The 22446-nt window shown below is 38.7% G+C and overlaps 3 protein-coding genes across 6 annotated transcripts; 2 read left to right on the top strand and 1 right to left on the bottom strand.

The window, feature by feature from the left end:
• Positions 1-3165: 3165 nt before the first annotated feature.
• trip13 (thyroid hormone receptor interactor 13) lies at positions 3166-8585 on the bottom strand. Of its 3 annotated transcripts, none has more exons than XM_077527325.1 (14): positions 8350-8580; positions 8040-8109; positions 7355-7514; positions 7162-7288; positions 6403-6458; positions 6143-6233; positions 5994-6066; positions 5838-5901; positions 5683-5769; positions 4604-4710; positions 4371-4524; positions 4180-4292; positions 4033-4102; positions 3166-3953 (listed from the first exon to the last, which is right to left on the bottom strand). In XM_077527325.1, exons 2-14 carry the CDS (start codon positions 8105-8107, stop codon positions 3858-3860), a joined length of 1266 nt encoding a protein of 421 aa, XP_077383451.1. In that variant the 5' UTR covers positions 8108-8109; positions 8350-8580; the 3' UTR covers positions 3166-3857. The 3 variants fall into 3 exon arrangements, with proteins under 3 accessions (XP_077383451.1, XP_077383450.1, XP_077383449.1); XM_077527324.1 differs by having other exon boundaries at positions 3166-3956; positions 8350-8578; XM_077527323.1 differs by having other exon boundaries at positions 7162-7514; positions 8350-8585.
• brd9 (bromodomain containing 9) lies at positions 8455-14390 on the top strand. Its single transcript, XM_077527319.1, has 17 exons — positions 8455-8613; positions 9190-9398; positions 9484-9609; positions 9691-9820; positions 9908-9965; positions 10120-10264; positions 10354-10464; positions 11448-11608; positions 11703-11835; positions 11926-12001; positions 12082-12177; positions 12247-12379; positions 12478-12589; positions 12662-12718; positions 12791-12896; positions 13920-14090; positions 14170-14390. Exons 1-17 carry the CDS (start codon positions 8565-8567, stop codon positions 14250-14252), a joined length of 1956 nt encoding a protein of 651 aa, XP_077383445.1. The 5' UTR covers positions 8455-8564; the 3' UTR covers positions 14253-14390.
• Positions 14391-14657: 267 nt separating this feature from the next.
• Positions 14658-21280, top strand: zdhhc11 (zDHHC palmitoyltransferase 11). Of its 2 annotated transcripts, none has more exons than XM_077528129.1 (11): positions 14658-14962; positions 15427-15645; positions 15859-16037; positions 16296-16397; positions 16478-16602; positions 16700-16855; positions 18740-18858; positions 18935-18984; positions 19068-19131; positions 20326-20401; positions 20616-21280. In XM_077528129.1, the coding sequence occupies exons 2-11, from the start codon at positions 15427-15429 to the stop codon at positions 20756-20758; spliced, it is 1233 nt and encodes a 410-aa protein (XP_077384255.1). In that variant the 5' UTR covers positions 14658-14962; the 3' UTR covers positions 20759-21280. The 2 variants fall into 2 exon arrangements, with proteins under 2 accessions (XP_077384255.1, XP_077384257.1); XM_077528131.1 differs by lacking the exon at positions 14658-14962 and adding an exon at positions 15135-15226.
• Positions 21281-22446: the final 1166 nt, after the last annotated feature.

Below are 22446 nucleotides of genomic sequence, written 5' to 3'. Positions count from 1 at the left end.
TGTTCATACTCCAACAAAAATACAATATCGTGCTTTTGTACTTTACAGCACCGTATATAAACAACCTACAATCTTTAATAACACTTAATATTGAGGCACTTACTTGCTAATACAAGCACACATTGAGTTCCTCCATATATTGACTCAGTTCACAAGCATATTACGTTCTTCATCTGACCATTAGCGTGGATTTTAAACATAGAAGGGCCAAAACATGCCTTGTGAAAATTAAATGGCACTAAAAAATAAAAAATAAAAAAAATAAATAAACTAGCCACCAGAGAGTGCTAGAACTGCACAAATGGAAATCAACCTGACTTTAACAGATGTGCTGCTTTTAATATTGTGACAGTTGTAATATTGTGATATCAAGATATTACAGTTATCGTTACATCCCTAATAAGGACCCATTCAAGTGGTGTGCTGCAAACTACATCCTGGGGGCCACTTTCCGGTCTGAATTGTGAAATATCACACTAATGATAAACTAAAATCCTCAAGTAAACGTTCCTTTAAAAATGGTCATCTTATTACCGGTTATGCTTACTTTTGTTCTGAAAGTGGAGATGTGATCACAGCTGTGGGCCACTCCAAAATTATGAAAAAATACGACCGTTTCCTTTCTCACCATTATCAGGTGTTAAAAGCAAGAGAGAGAAAAAAAAGTTTGGACACCCTTGCCTTCGAAGGTAGCAGAGTTAGGTCATAGTGGAGCTCCTTTCTCGGGGCTGCTGCACTCTCGGCCCCGACTTTGCACGCCATTGTCCCTCATGATCATAACGTTTGCCTGTAAATGCCATGACAATTATTTTTTTAGATATTTAACGCAAAATATTCAGTTTCATAGAAACCTAACAATCATTAATTGTAAATATTTACCCAACTTTGCTAGCTGATGTGCACTACTTTCACTACCGACATGGCGGCTAAAAATAAATAATAGAGGACTTTTGGTGCATCCGGTTAAGATATTTGGTTGCAATATTTATGTGTCGTCCAATACAGTGCAACTCAATGTGCAGTCCTATTCCACTTCCCGTGCGTGACAATATTACTTGACTGAGAGAGGACCTTCACATGTGTGCTGGTGCTGCTGCTACTAGGATGAGCGTAGGCATTTGCATATCTCATTGATGTCAGCCTTCACTCATCCTGCCTCGCCTAATTATTGCCTTCGCTTCATGTAGCCCGGCTCACAGGATGCAGGCTGCATCCTCCTCGCGTGCCTCTCTCTTCCCTCCGCTACATCAGACACTTTCCTTGAAGGGATCACAAACATGCGGGAAAATGTCAGAAAGCAAGGAGAGAGGATCCTGGGAACGGAAGCAGGAAATTCGGATAAAATGTCCTAACCTAGCAAAGATGTAGAGAGCATCATTAGAGCAGTATCACATATTTCCATGTACAACACTAAGTGAAACTGCAATTTTTTTTATTACTAAACAATACCAAATAACAGAACTCATTCACTGCCAGTCATTATAGAAAATTTTTACATTTCCAATACTCACGTGATATTACATTCAATAATTATATATAAACCGAATCTACCAAATAACAGAATAGACTCCCTACTTTTTGTCCCGTCCCGTTCTTTTATAATTGACAGCAGAAAAATGTAGGTTTGCCAAAATACAGCCATTTCTCCCATGGACTCTGAAACTGTGTTTATTTCCTATAAAATGGGGCAATGATGTCATCTACCGGTGGTTGGGCATCAGTAAAGTTGTTTCCAAGTTTGATATTTACAGTGGAGCATGCTCAGATTCGCCCCCATTTAGCACCGCTCTAAAAAATACAATTGACAAGTATACTTGTCAAAGGCAGTGAATGAGTTAATAAATTAATTTTGGGGGGTGGGGGTGTTGTAATACACTAATGCAAAGTAGAATTTACCAACAAATGCATATTACAACATTTGGCTGTGAAACGTTTGCCTATGTTGTTTGTAAACGTTTTGACCCAAGACTAGCTTTTAAATGTTTGAAGCAACGTACTTTTGATACCTGTGTTCAGTTAAAAACTTTTTTTTTTGTAATGTTTTTGGTATCCAAAACAAAACAAGTGGTGTTTTCCATTGTTGTTTTTTTGTTTGTTTTCTAAACACGTGTTCCCGCCAGCATGCTTTATAATGTGTGCAAATGAATCACCATTGGCACATGCACTGGTATTCCATTGCTTTAAGCGACTTACTTGACACATCAGATTATGTTTGTTTTGTTAGGGCTTCTCTGTCATTTGAATAGTGAGTAAAAAAAAAAAAAAAAACAGTTGGAAACAATAACAACGAAGCTTTTGACTTGTCTTCCTCTTCTCTTGATTAGCCTTTGACAGCTACTTTCAGAAGATCGCAACTTCCAGACAGAGCAATTATGGTTTTATTTACTGTAGCCCTGCCAATAGTATTTCTCCTTCTCCGTTTTTCTCACTTAAAAAGCATGTGCCCTTGTAACATGAGAGACTTTTTGAGCATGGAGGGAACCCAATGCAAGATTTCTTTTTAAAACCCAGCTTTGAGATGTCTATGACTAGAGTACAAAAACAAAACCCTGCGTTTGATCCTTAATGACAGAGCTGGGATCGTAATACACTGTGTCAATTGTTTTTAGTGTGACAACCCAAGCAAAGTTGTTTTAAAGGTGACACTGGTGTGATTGTGTGGTGGATTAAAGATGAACTTTCCTTTGCATTCTGCAGAAACTTTTGAAGTTGTGCGAAGAAAAAAAAAGAGCTGTTGGCCAACAAACAAAGGGCCCATTGTGTGCACTCTGCAGCTGACATGCAAAGAAGCCGAGTATCCACAGAATGTGAGACATGCTCCTATGAACAATGCCGCCACTGATCTCTTCATATAAACACTGCTTATGACTGATACATATCAGGAGCCCTGTGACAGTTGTGCGTTCGGGTCAAGGAGGCAGCGAGCGCCAGACGAGCCCGGAATGTCACGCCGTATGAACTCATTCTGACAACTTACACGAGCAAGTCTGGAAATTTCCCTAATGCAAGTGTTTTACAAGGAAAACTGGTGACTTTTAATAGTGCTTAATTAGATCAACTTCTAATTAGCAACAACTAGCATTTAATTGGAAGCGTTTCAAAAGGAGCTAAGGATACTTGCAAATGGCATTGGGGTGACATCTGGTGACAAAAGCGTTTCACTGCTGCTGTTGTGCACAAACACAAAAAATAGTTTATTTCAGTTATGTACAGCTTTTAAACAGTGCAAATTTGATTTGTTTGCATAAATATGGAACAATGTCCATTTATAAAAACTAACAAATCTGTTTAAACTATACTGGGTAAACCTTTTTTTTATTTTTCAGATGAGACATTGGACATTTTCTTAATTTTCTGCTCAAATCTAAATATACGACAATATCCATCAGTCTTAAGGTCGGCGGGATACGAACGATCACTGTAAAAATTCAAACAAATTAACATAACCAGTTGAGGTCTTCGGGTTATGGTGCCAACATATGTGGCACAAAAAGGCACACTCCTTCACCAGCGTACTGGTGTGCATTTAAGGCTTGTATGCGTTTTTCATACAAATACTGACTTTACTATTACAGTAGCATATGTTAGCAAAAGACAACAACCTGTACAAAATACAAATTTGGATTTTGTTGCTACCATAGGAACTGTCATGAGACCAAGACCCACTGTGTAGGTCTACCCTTAGCATCTTAAACACTTCCCAACTGGAAGAAAAAGTATGAAGCATTTCTTAACAATAACTTTCCGTGTCTGAATCAATCTGTGTAAACATTCAGCACAAAGTTACCTGATGATGCCTCGTTAAAAAAAAAAAAAAAAAAAAAAAAAAAAAATGAAGCTTGTAGACTACAAATGTGTCAGACACCATTTACGAGATGAGCTTTTTCCTCCTTCTGCTTATCCACAGCTTGGTCCAGGGCCTTTAGAAACCTTTCCAGGGTCACTCTGGGTGTCTTCTGGGAAAACAGCACGATTAAGAAACAACACAACTCTTATTTGTATGTTCCTTTCGGATTTCAATCCAATGCTTACCTCGACGAAGAGTGCATGAGCTAGAAAGGGTAATTTCCTCAGTGCTCTTCCACTCATTCCTTTGCTTTTTCTGGAAAGAACCAAATGAAATATTCCAAAGAATAGCACACGAATAGCTGCTGGTGCATCATGGGAAAGTGTACTCACAAGGCGATGTTCCTCAGGGTCAGGCTGTGTTCAGCTATATCACTCTTAGCAAAGCCCATGGTCTCTAGCTCAAAGATGGTGAAGAGGGGCTGTCGCGGGTAAATGATTTGACACTGCACACATCAGGGAATCATTATTAATTATCACACACTTCCACATGCTCACCTTCATTGAGGAGTGAATCTTCCTACCTTCATAAGCTCCTCAAGGCAGGAAAGAAAGATGTCATAGATGCCCTTCTCCGACGGAGGTCCGATGTACTGTTTGATGTCAGCTCTGTCTACAAACGCCAAGTCGATCTTTTCGGTCACATTGGAGGTAGTAAGGATCACCACGTTGGAATGTCTGAAGTAAGAACCTGAAGGTTAACATCATGGTAGAAAGGGAGGGGGGGAGGCTGAAATAGTGGGTAAAATTTTCCAACCGTTTGATTTGGTCCAGCTGAGTGAGGACAGCGTTGACCACGCGGATGGCGTCAGACGGTTCCGTTCCCGCCTGGCAGGCGTTCCTTGCTGCCGTCAGACTCTCCACCTACCATCAGTGACACAAGACAAACAGGCCCTTTGGATTTTGGAGAAAAATACACACTCATGTATTTATATAAAAAAGGGTAAGAGTGATTTAAAAAAATACTAATTAAACTGATTGTGTACTGTACACCAAGTCCATTAAGATTTTTTTTCTTTATTCATTGCACACTAGTCCATAAACAATTAATTGATCATATGTGCCCTGAGATTGGTTGATGACAAATGAATCCCTCTTGCCCAAAGTTACCTGGACAGCACACCTGGAACCCTAATGAGGTTAAAAGTTCAAAATGGATGGATAGTGTAGATTTTCGTGACTGCGGTCAGAGCAGCATTAATAATGTGAGTAACTAAAAACGAGCTTTTCCACAATATCTATCCAATTATCACCAAAAGTGTTGGACATATAGGAGGATTTCCAAAGTCTAACACCAGACTGACTAAAATGCATAAATCTCAAATAAAGACACAAATCGAATTAAAGAAAGAAAAATAATAATAATAATAATAAAAAAGTCTGAGAGTGTCCTAATAAAGCAGCAGGAATGGGAAGGGAACAAAAATAAAAATAAAACGATCTTTTGCTAAAAGTCAAAGAAAAAGTGAACTAACTAACCATCTGATGTACTCAGATGATACGTGTAGGGCATATTTTACCAAAATCTTTGGTTGAACTTGAACTTTTGTAATTTCAGAACAAAATTTGAAAAAAGCCCAACTGACTCATACTCAAATTACCATAAAGCCGCTGATGAGGACTTTCAAGATATAAACGGCAAGTACTTTTTCCAAACAAAAATCAGTTAAATTGCTTGAAAATTCCACCAATCTAAACCTCTAATTAAAACTCGTAAATTAGCATGAAAACATTTTATATATCTTGATATGCCCTCACAACTTTGACAGAAAATTAACACATTGCAATGGTTGTCTGTTCCAGCAAATGCGATGATAAAAACTGTGTTTTGTTTACCTCATCAATGAGAACAAAAACAAGAGCATCTTTGTCGTCTATTAACTGCTGAATCTTCTGAAACATCTTTGTGACCAGTTTCCCACTCTGCAGTAAAGACGCATAGTTAGAAACCAAGGATCCGTTCCCTTGACACCTGGAAAATGCTCATTTACCTCAGAGAACCACTTTGAGAACAAGCTGTGGCTGTTTATCTCGATAAACTGTCCATACGTGTACCTGCAAGGAGAGGGAGTAGAGTATGCGTAGGAATAAAAACAGCAGGTGTGTTTGAAGCCCAGGTGGTTTTAATTAAATGAAGGTCTTCTCACCGACTTGACAGTCTGATTGACAGCTTCTGGGCAAGAGCTTTGCACAAGGATGTTTTCCCGGTGCCTGGGGGCCCTGAATGTGTGAACACAGAAAAGTCTTAACATCCGCGATGTAATAATAACCGGGGTATTGTTCTTTAAATTGATACCATGGAGCAGCACAACACGATTCCATGAAACCAGGTTGCTGTCGACGTTTTTGTCCGAGAAGTAAATTGTTGTTGTGACATAATTCAGTAGCTGGAGGAGAACCAGAGTAATTTGAAGTTTAGCACTATGCTGTACCTGAAATTCTATGTAAATGATGTCATAACAACTACAGCGTATTCACAGAAAAGTGATTTGACATCTCATTTAAATGGCAGACAAGATTACTTCATTAACCCTGTGGAAAATTCATGTGCTTTACCTGAGTTTTGACCCCGCTGTCGTACACCAAACTCTCCCAAATACCATGGAAATCAGCTGCGATGAAACAATGAGAAAATTATCATTTAAATGCATAATTGAAGCAGTGAATACGGCTGCAAAGTTTGTAGTTTTAAAAAGTGAAAACCGGTGATGCAGTATTAAAGATGCATTTTGTCATAATTATGAGCAGAGAATCAAGAAAGCAAAAGATGCAAACGTGTGAGTGTGCGTGCATGAGGGATCTCTGAAATGTGACAGAGGTCTTAAATCTGATATGCAACTTTTTCACAAAACTTAATCCTTTCGTATGGAGCCCCCTGGTGTTCAGACTTAGACACCACATAAATGAAATGGCTTAGCGTCCAACCACTATGTAGAACATGTACAGTATTTTTTTGGATATATATTTTTAAATCAATAACGACAAGGTGTTCTTCTAAAAAGTGCTATACTTGAGTAAAATATGCTATGTTCAAGAAAAAAAGTTTTGTATTAATAAACAATATTTGATTAAAATTAACAAATTTGTATCACAATTGCAAGAAGTAATGGCATTCTTATCAGTATTCTGTATCAGTGAGTACTCAAATACATAAATTATGTGAATATTATTAAGGCTATATATAAAATAGCATTCATTTTACACTTGTAAAGTGCCTCGTTTTCATTATTCCTCTCTATCCAAATGGAAGTATATCGCTTAGTATTACAATGAGCTATTAAAACTCAGTGTTCTGTCCTGCATGTCCTAAATTACCTGCTGGAAGCAACCAGTGGTTAGCCGCTGAGAGCTCCTCATCCTCCTCCAAAGTGAGTGTGCTTGGTCCATCCTCATTCAGGGTGAAGATGTGAAAGGAAAGCGTGCAGCTCATCAAATCGATGGGCTGAACATGGAGAATCAACAATGACAAAAGAGCAACGTAAATAACCACCGAGCTCAAATAAACTACCTGTGTTGGCATCTCTTCCTGATCAACAATAGCCACAGATTCCACGTGAGTGTGCAAGAAGCCTTCATCAAACTCTGTCCACTTGTAGTTTCCGAATACCATGCTGTGGCGACTTAGCAGAGCCTGGACGTGCATTTTCACCTCAGGCAGTTTAGCTGTGCTACAATATCAACAAGATACATGGGGGGAGGGAAAAGCTATCAACATATAATAACACATTTTAATCAAAGAGTTATTATGGCCAAAATAATGCAATTCTACAACCAATAAAAACACTGTGAGAGTTGTCAAATTAATTGATTTAATCAAGTCTTACATACAGTGCCAATTTATGGCAGAAGTTATTTATAAGAGTCTGCCTAAACTGGTTGGATTTAAAAAAACAAAAAATAAAACAAAAAAAACATGACAGAGGAGAGCGAGATGGGATGTGGACCTTGGGTCAAATTGGTTGGGAAACACTAGCGATAGTGAGATTTAAACAGTGAACCAGAGCACTGTGTACATTAATTGTATTAAAAATAAGCATGTGATGTTATGATGATATGCTGGGATAAATGTACTAACTGTGGCTAAATTAATTAGCAGGTATAAAAGTGGGATTGATGGCTCCACTCTTGGAAAAACCGGCACCTGGCTTCCACCTACCTATTATAGGTAAAAGGAACACCCAATGTTAACCCACCTTCGGGACTTAACGTGCACCTCCAAATCGATTGTTTGTTTTCTCGTATCCATATCGTTACTTTCCATTCCTGTTGACAAACGAACTACATTATGAGAAGAAAAATAAACATTCACATCTTTGCCGAGGACTCTTTTGCTCTGAATGTAAGTAATGAAAAACTTCATGGAATTCTCAAATGGTAAACTCTATTACAGTAGCTCGCTGGGTAAGTACGCACGACAACTAAGTGTTGTTGTTGCTACGGAACCAAACATAACCAAACTCAGTGTAAAATACATACATACATAGATATGTAATATATACATACCAAAATGTACTTTACTGAAGCGACGTTGACGCTTTATCGAAAAAAGACGGTGATGTCCTAAAGCTCGAATTCAGCGCGCTGCTTTTTGAACCGGAAATAGTACACAACATTCGCACAACGTCATTTCCGGTTAGCGTTAATGGAAAGCCAATGCTAACGAGAATGCCTGCTACACAGACTCAATAAATTTACGTTTTGAGCATAAATTTTGCGAAATGGGGAAGAAACACAAGAAACATAAACCGGAATGGAGAACCGTTGATGGTAATCGAATGCATTTGACACATTTTGTTACGTAACGTTAGTCTGTTATCGTTGTTGCAGCCTTTGAGCTAGATTCATTTGCTAGCAGTGGCAGCAAATTGAGTTTGTTTTGTTTATAGGCTTTTAATATAATCATATACTGCATCATTACACAACAATTATTTTGTCAATTATACATCTGACGCTCTCTTAAGTAGCATACTGTTTTCACTATACTGTTATACGTAGTACTGTATAGTGCTTCAACCACACTAGTGCATTTTAGTAAGTCAAGTTTTCTGACAATTCAAAGTATTATGAAGATACGTATATTAGTGTGCCATGTAAATATTAACATCCTATAGTCTCATACCCACCATGTTTTCATAAAAAATACAATGACATGAAAACAAAAACACTATTTCGAGAGGATTCCATTTGCCCTGAAAAGGCATAAAAATACTTTTACGTAACATTTCAACAAGAGATAAAATATTATATCGGTTTAGTAAGTCAACATGTCTTCGAAAACAATTGTATCCTCTACTCTTTTCGATAACTACCTATTTATAAAATAAAATAAAAATATATTTTTAGATTATGAGGACAAGGCATTGGAGAAGCCGCTGAAGCTTGTGCTCAAAGTCGGTGGCAGTGAAGTGACAGAACTCTCGGGTTCGGGCCATGACTCCAGCTACTATGACGACAGATCAGACCATGAGCGCCACAAAGAGAAAAAGAAGAAGAAAAAGAAAAAGTCTGATAAGGACAAATATGTGGACGACGAAGAGAGAAAACGACGGAAGGTCGGTTATGACGCCTACATGTCAATGACAAATTGAAACTTTTTTTTTCTTTTGTTCAAATACTATCTTGTCTATCACCTAACAGGAGGAAAAGAGGAAGAAAAGAGAGCGAGAGCAGAATGAATCTGAAGCAGCACCTGCCACCGTGGTCAGCACAGGGGTGCCTGTTGAACCTTTCATGATATCAAAAACTATGAATATCAAAATAGAGGTGAGGAATGCTAATTAAAGCCTATAATTGTACATCTACTCTGAAGAGTGTGATAATCACACAAATGATGTTATCAATCAGCCAGAAGAGAAGAAAAGGAAGAAGGAGAAGTTTGAGAGTGAGCCTGAATTTGAGGAATTTCACCCTAGTGTGAAGGTAGAAGTCGAGCACCAAGGAGAAAGGCCCGTGCGAGCATGTCGGACACAACATGGCAAGGACCCACTTGATATTTTTGCCGTTAGCAAGATCAAAACATGTCATGAAATTGCTACATTTTCATTTGTTTGCCCCAATACAGAGAACGAGTCCACGCCTCGGCAGCTGTTACTTGAACACTTCCTGCGCCAGCTGCAGCGGTGAGGGCGGGGAATGAACTGTTTCCATTTGGGCTACATCTCTGGCTCAAACACTTTAGTTTAAAAGTGTAGTTCAAGTGTGCGCACAGCAGAAATACTAAACTGGTCTCAGCAAAACCGCCCTAACTATTGTGTTTATCTCTTGTCCTCACAGAAAAGATGCCCACGGTTTCTTTGCCTTGCCAGTAACTGATGCGATTGCTCCCAATTACTCGGTGATCATCAAACATCCGATGGACTTCAGCACCATGAAAGACAAGATTACAAACAATGAGTACAACACCGTTACGGAATTCAAGGTGAGATAAGGAAATGATCACTTGGATAAAAAGTAGCAAATGGAATGATTTCTGACGCTCCGCCTGAATGAATCCATTGTGTTCTTTAGGCAGACTTTAAACTGATGTGCGACAACGCCATGGTTTACAACCGTCCAGAGACGGTCTACTATAAGGCGGCCAAGAAACTTCTCCATACTGGTTTTAAGATGATGAGCAAGGTAATGAGTGCATTAACACAGTACACGTTTACACAAGATGGCACAAAATGTAGTCCCTGAGGTCCCAGATTTACCCCTTTAAGTACCAAAAAGAGACCTATGTATGAAATGAAAAATAATATAATTCCTATTAAGAGTGTGACGATATATCGATATCGTGATAAATCCTGGTACTGTCTCCCAATCGATTATTGATTTGCCTACGTCAAGTATCGATATTTTTAGTTAATAAACAGCCGCATTGTTCGTTACTTATTGAGCAATTACTTGGCGGGTCGCTAGGGGGAGCACCTCATAAGAGTGGCGTGGAAATGGACGGAAGCTTGCTTGTGTAAGACATTTATCTGTCCAGCAACTGACTTAGTTTTGCATACAATTCTATGAAAAATGTGTATTATATCCTCAATTTTAAAGTTTTAAAACATATTTTATGTTTCGACTTTTTGAAACACACGGTCTGAAGAATATTATTGATTTAATTTAATATTTACGTAATTTTATTTATTATGCAATGTTAAACGAAATATTATCACCGTTTATAAAATGAAACAAATGACGTGACTGACTGACGTGTTGCATGACAATAGTGTTTAAGAAAGACGCAAATTTGTTAACAGAAAGTTGTCTCTGTTAAGACATTTGTATTTGTTTTTACAAAAAAAATACACTAAAGTATTCACTGTGAAGAAGACACCAGTTTTGTTTCAGTGATGGTACAAAAACAATTTTCTCGTTGAAAAAACATCAGTTTATGTCTTGATTAGTTTTATCGTAGATTATCGTGGACTCATTACTTGACCAATATATTGATAATCGTGGTATCGTCATATCATGAGATAATCGTTATCGTGAGCCTTGTATCGCATATCCTGAGGTTCCCACCCCTAATTCCTATTAGTGTAAATATTGACACTATACTGTACATGAAAATGTTTGATTTGGATGTGACCTTAAATGTTTCCGATTTTTTGTTTTGTTTTCAGGATCGCCTGTTGGTTTTGAAGCGCAGCATGTCTTTCATGCAGGACATGGAGGCCATTTTGGGAGACGAAGAACTTGCACCTGATATACCTCCAACAGAAATCATTCCTATGCCAGTGGAATCAGCCAGAAAGTCAAAGAAACAACCCGCCAAAGAGATGAAGTAAGTTTTTTTTTTTTTTTTTTTAACTGAAGGAGGAATCAAATTCGGTAAACCGACCATAAACGCTTTCACCGCCTGGCCTCTCTGATTTCAGCTACCTTTTTGAGCCGGAGGGAAACGCCTGCAGCCTGACTGACAGCACAGCAGAGGAACACGTTCTCGCCCTTGTGGAACATTCGGCTGATGAAGCCCGAGATCGCATCAACAGATACATGCCGAACTCAAAGGTGTTGTACTTTCCATGATCAATATGTTTAATCATATTTCCAAGTGTGTCAGCGCTATTTACATCGATACGGTCTGCTTGCTGTTTTTAGATAGGCTACTTGCAGAAAGAGTCCGACACTTCTCTTGTGTACACAGTCGTCAATCAGCTCGATCCTGATGCAGAAGGTTTGCATGTTTTCGACCCCCAATTTTGTGATTGAACTATAAAAATAATACCCACACTTTTTTTTTTTCCACTTCTGCAGAAGAGGAGACCCACAAAGTGGACTTGAGTTCTTTGTCAAATAAGCTTCTTCCTGGATTAACAACGTTGGGCTTCAAGGACGACAGGAGACACAAAGGTACATATTAATTAAAATGCTTGCTTTCGAATTTTGTTACATCTTAGAAATCCTGTCCTTTCTTTGCAGTGACTTTTCTGAGTAGTGCCTACAACATTCAGAGTCTTCAGAAGAACTCGGTATTTCCAGACCTTCTTCCTGATGAGTCAGACCTGCTGTGCTCTGCGTATGGAGATGAAACGGGGGTACAATGTGCGCTGAGGTAAGGATGGAGAGTCATCGCTTTTGGACAATATTGACGTTTAGTGATAAAGCCTCACCAATTTCAGCTTGTGTACTATTTCCCCCCACCACTTTAAGCATACTGGACTTTGTGAAGGGCTGCGGGAGTGTCACCAAGTGTTGGGTCGATGGAATTCTGGATAAGATGACAGGAGGGGATCACACGAAAGCTGCCAGTCAGATCCGACAGGTCTGTGGCTCGCTACATTGTTACATATTGAACGTTACACGTGCCTCAACTGATTATTTATTTTTTTCTCAGAAAAGAAACATGATGATGAAACCTGACGAAAACAAAACGGGCCTCTGTGACATGCAGGTGGGCTGCATGTTGCGCTGCATTAAAGTCAAACAACATCCAAGCTCTGACTCGCGTTGTTTTCGTGTTTAGATGGCGGATGGCGCCGGTCTCGGAGACAGCGGTTCAGTGTTGGATTTCATGTCACTCAAGAACTACCCTGACATGTCTCTTGATATATCAATGCTCAACACTTTAGGTATATGGAAAATGTGGTGAATATTCGCAAATTTAGAATGTAAATCGTTCTCTTAATGGCAGCTAGACATGGAGCTGCAAACGGAAAAGTTGAACAAAACTTCACAACCGGCCCGCAGAGATCAAATTCCACCAGCATACACTCGCTGATAATGTGACATAAGCATAACAGCACCTCAATTTGGCTGCAGATGTGTCCAAATTTTTTTTTAGGTTCAGTGATTTTTATTGTCGCTGTGTTCAGTGAGGCGTAGCAGTAAGCAGCATATCATGCACCATCTAAAAAAAACAAAAAAACAAGCTTGTTTTCATGACAGAGCCCTCAAAATAGGTTTTAGATTTATCAGAAGTGATGTACAACAAACTACACTCCCCAAAACTTATAATTTAGAGATGTCAAACAATTACATTTTTAAATCAGATTAATCCTCTTAAAATGTTTAATAATCATGATTAATCACTTAATTAAAAAGGCTTTTTTTTAAATCAGCATTTTTTTGCCCACCAAATTTAAAAAGCACTTTTTTTTTTCTTTTTTCTTTTTTTTTTTTTTTACATTTAATGTTATGACATCTTCAAAAAATTGTATCTACTGCCCACACTCATTCTCCTCTTTTCCAAATCAGTTAATTCCTTGCATAATTTAAAATGGGGGAAAAAATGACCCCAATAGTGTGACATGAACAAATATTCTGATGTCATTAAATGCTTTATTTTAATGCATGTAGCATGTTAATTGCATAACCATCCGCTGTCAGCTAAAGGATCATCTGCGGTCAAAATTAATAGTCTAATTTTATCTGCATTGATACATGATTAATGTGATATTTTTGTGATTAATTAATTAGTTAACACTTTTAACTTTGACAGCACTATAATTTCAAACTCATCTTAGAAAATTAGCATGAAAAGAAAGAAATGGCTTATGGATGATATATGTATATATTATACATACATATATGTGTGAATTATTTTACCTGAATAGCACTTCTTACTTAGTTCATTCCTCCCATCCATATGCCAGCTAAAGGCGTGAAGAAGGAGCCGGGAAACGAGGAGGGCCAGCAGCACTTCGATGACGCCGACAAGCTTCTGCAGGAGTTTCAGGAGGCTCAGGTGGACAGAGTCGGCTCCAGGCCTTCGTCCAACCTGTCGTCCCTCTCCAACGCCTCCGAGAGGGATCAGCACCACTTGGGTAGACATGCTGTCAATTTGAAGTCTTGACAAACCAAAGTATTGGCTCTCAACGCTAAACACTTTTGTTTGCTCAACAGGGAGCCCGTCACAGTCCGAAATGGTTCACGATCCCTACGAGTTCCTGCAGTCACCTGAGTCCGAGAGCCCAGCCAATAACTGACCACGTTATTTAATTCTTCATCTGCGTCGACAACGCCCGTCACTGTGATGTTGGACTGGCCCACTACTTAAAAACTTAATTGTACAGATTGTTGTTTTTGTATGAGTAAAAATAAATGCTTGCACGTTTATTTATAAATATGTGTGGTTTCATACTCTGCAACCTAATCAGGATTCATCATTCAAAAGACAGGTGAAATTATTACTGCTTTGTCGAAAACAATAGTATCGTAAACAAGAATCCCTATTTAGCCATATGAAAAGAGTCAAAATATTATAAACGTGTCAGTAAAATTCAGTTCTCTAACGCTGCCAACTACAATCATAATAACAAATTGGAGATGTCAAACAAAATCGCTGATTATCGTCGTGGTCTGTGAACTGTGGGGGACGTGAACGCAACACGAGCAGGTCGGCCGCTAGGGGCGGGAGACCGACAGTACGCATGCGCAGCAGTTGCCATGGCGCATCCCAGCGCCGCCGAGCAAACTGTTTCTTTAACTTAAAAAGTCAAGCAACATCTTTCGCTTACGTCGAGACATCGGCATCAGCAGAGGCACTTTTATCTGACCTTTTATAACGTTTTTCATGTTTCCTAGTTAGCGGTGGCATGTAGCGTGACGTGAGATTTAGCGCAGTGAAAATGAATTGTGTGCATTGTTTGGATCTAAAATCGATGACTCGGATGTTGATGTGAACGCTGCAACCAAAGTAAGTCATTCTCGATGCATTTCAAGGGATAAACATTCACCCGAAAAACTTTTCTGTGTATCCCAGGGTGTAAAGTTAATTTGTAATTTGTGTTCAAGCCAAGGCAAAACGGCAACGTGTTTTCTTTGTCTTTTGACGTAAAAGTGGTGATCACTGCGTGTTACAATCATGATTGGTTAGTCAATTACGGCTTTAAAATACACATGCACACGCACATAAAAAAAAAAAACCTTGTGTCAGCATGAAGGGCCCAGATCAAAACATGTGAGTCAGATGACTCTAAAAAGGGATGTAGCTTCTTTTTTAACCTCCATTAACCACTATTGACTTTAAGACTTTCACAGCTGCCTATTTGTCTTTTGCAGGAGAAAATTGATTCCTGGTTACCTAAATAAGATTGACATTATTTGATGCTTCACTTAATCAAGTAAGGGCCTCACTGTCTTGTATCTTATGTCGTCTAGATGAACGTCCTCAGTGGGAAGCTGAGACGGACGGCCCCCATGCACGGCAGCAGCCGAAGCGAGCTGGTCTCATCCAAGACCCCGCGGGTGAACGGTTGGACTTGGCCCCCTCAGGTCTTCCAAGTCATTGCCTGGCTGATGTACAACTACCTCGCCGTGGTGGCCTTCGGCATGTTCATCCCTCTCCTACCTCTGCCTTGGAACCATGTGCTCTACACTGTATCCTCAACTCTCTCAGCAGACGCTCATCTGGCGATCAAGCTCACAAATTAGCGTTCACAACCAAACAAGGTTGTTCTTGTGTGCGGGGGGCTTTTCTATGAGCTTCTGTTACAGACATGAATCTCTGCTTGTATCACGAAAGCTAAAAGGGGTAGAAACAGTGCTGTTTTTGTCGTATCTGCACTTTTTCTTAACCCTAGTGACATCCAGTTGACAGGTTTGGCCTTTTTTGTGCACTTGCTCAGCCATATTGCGGCGGTCACGATAGATCCGGGAGATGCCAGCGTGAGGGCCAAAAAAACATACGCCGGCCCGATGCCACTTTTTGACCGCACACTGCAGCTTCATGTCATCCAGGACTTGCACTGTTACCTGTGTGAAGTCAAGGTGTATGTATGCTAGCCATTTAAAATGTTATTTTCATTATGTTTACATTTGGATGTTTTTAAGCTTATAATGTCTACTCTGTCAACTGATCTAAAAACTGTTGAGAAATTGAAATATATTTGTTAATTAACCAGTACACAGTTTGCTAACTGAAAGGTAAGATCATACATGCTAACATTAGCCAAAAATGTCCACCCTGTCTTTGTCCACCCTGTCAGCAAGCTCACTTATTTTGCTGTTTGCATTTCCACTGTCTGCAGTGGGCCCAAAGTGAAACACTGTAGCATTTGCAACAAGTGTGTGTCAGACTTTGATCACCATTGCAAATGGCTGAACAACTGTGTGGGTGGCAGAAATTACAGGTAAGACCATACTGTAATTTTGACTGTGATGTCTCTTTGTACAATTAGGCGTTAAACATGTTCACCTGCGTTGCTTTCAGGTACTTCTTTGCAGCCATGTCCTCTGCAGCAGTCGGCACGGGCCTGCTTGTCGCTGTCATCTTGTTTGTATTTATCCAGCACTATCTTGATCCGAACATCCTACGGACCAACCCGCAATTCCACAGTGAGTCATCGCACTATTAGATGGAGAACACAAGTGGATTGTTTGTTATGATAATTTCTTCATTCAAGCAAGTGTTTGTGTGTCCACTTCTCTGCAGGTGCGCTGGCAAACAACACCTGGCTGGTGTTTTTACCATCAGCCCCCATAAAGACTAGTTCAGCCGGTCTCCTTATTGTGGCCTTTGTTACTGCGTTGCTGAGTCTGACGTGCCTGCTGCTCATTTGGCACCTGCTTTTTTTCCATTTCTACCTTTGTAAGTCAAACCACTGGGGGGCAACACGTAAAATGGCTGTGTCCACTTGTATTATGTAAACAAGCAGACACTTTATTAGTATTAGCTGAAGGTGCTTTTATGCTACACTTTTATCAGCAATTATATCATGAAATTTAAACTACACTGTATGTCGCCGAGTGAAATATTTTTTTCTCTTTTCAACATATTTGATAATGTGCAATGTATGTACCGTATTTGCCCTCACTTAAAATAGCTTTTTGTTACGCAACAAGCTAGCTAGCGAAGCGCCTGTCATGATGCTCCAAACCAGTAGGAGGCAGCATATTTAAAATATGTCTCTGTCCAACCATATTTTAAAACAAAATACACATTAACTTCCTTAGTATAGACCAGTGGTGTCAAACATGGGTGTCACGGGCCGGATCAGGCCCGCAAAGGGGTTTAATCTGGCCCGCGAGATGATTTTGTAAAGTTAAAAAAAATCGAAAATTGTAATGTCGGACTAATTAATCAGCCGGTCACAATCAAAGTATATATAAAATTTGTAATTTCACAAGCAGTCCTCAGATGAACAATACAACTTGTACGGAGGAATCGTCCTGGATGTCATTATTTTACACACAACTTAGTTATGATTTGTTTCATCATTATTATTATTATTATTATTATTATTATTAGTTATTATTATTATTATTATCTTAATCATAGACATAGACCGACATAAACGTGTTAAATACGACACAAATTCAATTACTGGTAAAAAAAAATAAAAAAATAGATATGACAAGGATTAGTGTCCTTAAACCGTCATTAACTGCACCACGCAAAGCATTCTGGGAACAATATATATGCAAAACAAGTCAATTTAACACATCCATAACGTATACCGGCAAAGTGTTGCCGCGTTCCGTTTGCATTTGTGTTATTTTTCGGAACAACATGATTACAGTTGAGCTCCGTAATTTAGGGCTGGTCCAAAAATTTGCGTATAAATGAGCGTTGGTTTTTAAGTTATATACCGTTATTTTACCGATGCGGCCCACTTTTTAATATATTTTCCTCCATGGCCCCTGAGCTAACATGAGTTTAACACCCCTGGTATAGACCCTTCCAGTATGACGTCACATTTAAGTGCGCCCCTTGCGGTGGAGGGCAGGGCATCAATTTGTTTGTTAGCAGCTAGCAAGCTAAGATAGCTTTCAAACTTTGATATGCAGCAAGACAAGTATATCCGGACACAAACGATTTAATGAATGACAATTTACACCATGAAAATAGTGATTGACATACTGTTTCAAGCAAAAACAACATACCTTAAGCTTCCGCTTCCACTTTGTATTCCAACAAACTCCTTTTTCTAGCTAGCGGCTCCAAACGGCTGGTTTCAATGAGTCGCAGTAATGTAGTGTCCTACTCGGGACGTTTTTTTGTGACACTTGACATATTTCCCACCTTTTAATGAAAACGCTCGCCGAAAATCAAGCTCTCTACATTTATTTGTTATGGGATGTTTGCCCTCGGTGAGGCGCAGCGGAAGCTAAGCAGTGACGTTAGCTGGGAGGGTCTATTAGCTCATGTTAAAGGTGCTTTAATGCCACTGATTTATTTTAAGCTAAAAATTTTAAATAATGTCAGAGCGCAACATCCTAACTGGTGACGTGCTCGTCACACTCCAAATTAGGAGTTGCTGTGTCTATATATCAAACAAGTAAATGCTAACTTGCTAACTTCCTGGGCATTAGCAGGAAGGTGGGAAGTTGGATTTATCCCACTACTTATTGTTGCCTCTATAAAATGTAGTAGTAACAACAAATTGCATGGACTGCTCGTTTTTATCCGTCAAAAAAATATATCTCTGTCTATTTGATGTCAATTAATCTTTCGTAATGGGTATTGTTGCAGTGTGTAAAGGACTAAGCACATATGAGTACATAAAACTGCAGCGTCAAAAAGAAGCCAATGGCGGAGACGCTGAAGTGGGAAATCCAAACGAACTGCAAATAAAAAACAAGATCTCACAGGTGACACTTCTTTCTTGGCCCCTCTCTATTATCACTACTTTTATGTTGTCTTTTAACACAAGTTTCTATGCTAAAGAATCCATTGAACTCTATGGATTGTGAGCCCACCCATATTCATGGTGCAAGGTAACATCAAGTCACTACTGGTCCTGTTGTGCCAATACAAACTGTGCCAAGGATCTCTTTGAATGGTGTGTTTGTTTCAACAGTAACTGCAAGCCTGATGATAAAGACCCACTTTCCAGTCGACTGTCAGAGACTATCTGCGCTGAGGTAAGAAAATATACTTAGATTACGATTGCATTAAAGTTAATACTTTTTCAAAAGCTTCAACCCTTGCTGCTTAAACAAAATAGTGCAGTGTATTTTGAAAGATTTCTGATCCCAGAAGGAGCCTCACTTTTATTCTTACCTTCTCTTTAACTCACCAAAATTGTGTTTCCTGCTTTTGAATTTTCCACTGAGTTCTAAAATGCACACATATATACACAACCTTGTTTAGCATGGACACACCATAAAAATAGAATATCCAACAGTACTGTTTGCAGGCATACAAAACCATATATTCTCTCTGCTTTGGGGGAAAAATGACAACTGTTGGGTGATTAGCTTGCACGTCAAAGAGGGCAATATGTGCAGATTATAAACCAGTATGATTTATATGAAGAGTTTGGCGAAATTTGAAAAAGGTCACAATATTGTAAAAAAAAACAAAAAAAACAGAAATGCATATAAACCACCTACAATCTCTAATAACACTTATTGAGGCACTTACTTATTGCACGCACACATTGAGTTCCTCCACATAATGACTTGCTTCACAGGCGTATTACGTTGCCCTTCATATGACAATTAGTATAGATTTTAAACATATAAGGGCCAAAACATTCCTCATGAAAAATGCACACAAAAAAAACTAGCCACAAGAGAGTGCTAGAACTGCACAAATGGAAATCAACCTGACTTTTTTTTTTAATAGTTGTGCTATTTTAAATATTATGGGCATGACGATGACGATATTGTGGTAGTTTTAATATCACGATATTGCACTTATCGTTCCATGCATTCTGTTCAATGGACAGAATTCTACCGTGTTTACCTTGTGCTCGTACTTAGAGCTGCTCGATTGTGAAGAAAATATTCATCACAATTAATTTGGTTGTAATTGTATTCACTTAGTTGTCCTAATCAATTAGGACAGTTATTTGTTTTTTGGCCCAAACAAGAAAATGTTTAAACATGAAAAAATATTAAGACAAATAAATTTCTTTGAAAACTGCAAGTTCCTTTTGGACCAAACAAGACTCATTAAATTAGTCATTTTAAAATAAAATGGTGCAAATATATACATTTAAACAACTCAAAATTAGTATATTTTATTTTTGTTTACGAGTGTAATAATTGAAATTGTAATTGAATTCCGATTAATTGCACAGCCCTAATTGTACATTGTTTGTTTTGATCTAGATTGAAAACACCAACACACCATCAGAAAAGGAAAACAGCTTCAATTATGAAACACATAATTCTGCAGAGAAAGACAGTGAGTAATTGTCATTTTTGTACTGTCATGTCTACATAGTCTTCCAAAAATATTCCTTGAAACTTTCTCACACACAAACATTGTGCTGTTATTTCAGATGTTTTATTACTTCCTTTTTATCCCAGATTTCCATTTATACTATGTTGGTTGTCAAACTGTCGAAGTCATCATGAATAACTGTGCCCCCCTTTCACGTTCAAAATTTTCCAAAAAGGAGAAAGCGATATGAGCACCTCGAGAGGCTGCAAACCTGATGCCGGCGATGAACTGCAGAGTGAAAGCGTCAAATCGGTGGAGAGCGTTCCGGAGGTGCAGGATCCCCTTGGAAGCTTAGTGATGACTCCGGATGACACGTAACAGTCAGCGCTGCACTGGGATAATACGTTACACTCAGGGACATCTTGTTAGGATGAGTTTCCATGGAGGCATCGGTGTTAATGAGGACATCCACAATATGACACCAGTCATGAAACCTTTTGGAAGAGGACACTATTCCACTCTTGACTCCTTTTTTTTTTTCATCATTAGTTATCTCCACGTTGTCTTTAATTTTTTTGAATGTTATGGACTTTTATGGTGGTTCAACTCCAATGTCGGCATATGTGCCATTAATCTTAGTCAAGTAGATGTTTTTGGCATCTGGAGATCTTTTATTTATTTTCCAAACGAAATCTGTTCCAAGTACAGGGCAGTAACGCTTAAATCATGTAATTTTATCTGCCGGCCAAAGCAAAATCCTTGTATGGTCAAATAGGTCCATGTGTTGAGAAGAAGGGTGGAGCACATTCTAGTGGGAGAAGATGGAACGTCGCTTCTGTGTTAGATGTTTAGTTAATTGTGTTGGCGACATTTCATTTCAGAGTAAATAATTAAGAATGAGTCATTTTCTCATCTCCTACTTACCTCTGCTTGAACCCATGTGACGGGATTCCTACTTTTAGGGCTTTTTATATTTTTCCAAGGACCCCCCTCATAATCCCAACACCAATTAAACATAAGTACCATTTATGCCAAACAAATTAAGGTTATAATAACAAATATATTTTTTAAGTGTTTTTTTTTTTTGCTATTTTATGTTAAAAGCTGTATTTTTTTTCAGCACATCTTTTCATTGGGATAAAGTCTTGGGAGAAGAAAGCATTAATTAACAAATACAATTTTATTGTTGTATATTACACCTTCAAATATGGAAAAGATGCTTCTTTTCTCCTGGAAAAAAAAAATAAAAAAAATCATGTTTGGGGTCAGACATTTTAGTAGGTCCAAAGCTAGCAGTGCTCCAGGGACGCCATTTTGAGAGCCACCCTTCAAGACGACGAGTTGTACAAAATCAGAACCGCTTATCCATAACAGCACAATCAAAACATCCACAAATTATCATTTTCACAGCCCTCCATGCAGTTAATTAGCTACAACTTGCTGCAGTTTATGTAGTAAGCTATTCAATTTTTGAAACATTTTTTGTGTGCCAGTGAGATAAGTTATTTCATCTAATATACATGAAAGAAAAATTCTTTGGCAGACCTCATTTGGGGCCCCTGCAGCATACTGCGTGAGCCCCCAGGCTTCAGTCAGCATACACTAATCAGCGCCTGTACATAACAAATGTGACACAAAATGGCTGGGGAAATGCTTTGAATTGAATTCATTATTTAGCGAAAAATTCCAAGTGAATGTATTTTCTCCCAAACAGCGCCCCTTGTGGACTGAAGCAAAACTTCTAACATTGGGCAAAATACAGTATAGCCTCGACTGAATACAAATAGTGAAAAACTGAAAGTAATTGATGCCCCCAATTTAAAAAAAAATAAATAAAAAAATCTTATACAGGTTAAATGAATACTCTAGATTGTCCATAGTCGTGAATGGTGTTCAACTTGCGTGATTTGTCTTCTACTCAAATCTTTTGTGAGGGGTTAATGTTATGATGGGCTACAAGGTTACATAATGTCCATCCGAGTTCAGCCATTAGGCTCACTGGTTGTGTAACAGCCTTTAAGTTGAATCCGGTTCAGAGGGCAACCTGAGTACATCTTCCACAATTC

The sequence above is a fragment of the Festucalex cinctus genome, chromosome 7, assembly GCF_051991245.1.
Source record: "Festucalex cinctus isolate MCC-2025b chromosome 7, RoL_Fcin_1.0, whole genome shotgun sequence".
Classification (NCBI taxonomy): Eukaryota; Metazoa; Chordata; class Actinopteri; order Syngnathiformes; family Syngnathidae; genus Festucalex; species Festucalex cinctus.
This window is presented reverse-complemented; position numbering and strand designations above follow the sequence as displayed.

Coding starts and splice junctions, on each gene's coding strand:
- trip13 (XM_077527323.1), bottom strand. CDS start 8,107: ATGGAAAGTAACGATATGGATACGAGAAAACAAACAATCGATTTGGAG. Junction 6,459..7,161: donor CCACTGGTTGCTTCCAGCAG/GTAATTTAGGAC, acceptor GTTTCATCGCAG/CTGATTTCCATGGTATTTGG. Junction 4,525..4,603: donor CAGCTGGACCAAATCAAACG/GTTGGAAAATTT, acceptor TTCTTACTTCAG/ACATTCCAACGTGGTGATCC.
- brd9 (XM_077527319.1), top strand. CDS start 8,565: ATGGGGAAGAAACACAAGAAACATAAACCGGAATGGAGAACCGTTGAT. Junction 12,380..12,477: donor GGGGTACAATGTGCGCTGAG/GTAAGGATGGAG, acceptor CACCACTTTAAG/CATACTGGACTTTGTGAAGG. Junction 12,897..13,919: donor ATCAATGCTCAACACTTTAG/GTATATGGAAAA, acceptor TCCATATGCCAG/CTAAAGGCGTGAAGAAGGAG.
- zdhhc11 (XM_077528129.1), top strand. CDS start 15,427: ATGAACGTCCTCAGTGGGAAGCTGAGACGGACGGCCCCCATGCACGGC. Junction 16,038..16,295: donor TACCTGTGTGAAGTCAAGGT/GTATGTATGCTA, acceptor CACTGTCTGCAG/TGGGCCCAAAGTGAAACACT. Junction 18,985..19,067: donor ACCCATATTCATGGTGCAAG/GTAACATCAAGT, acceptor TTGTTTCAACAG/TAACTGCAAGCCTGATGATA.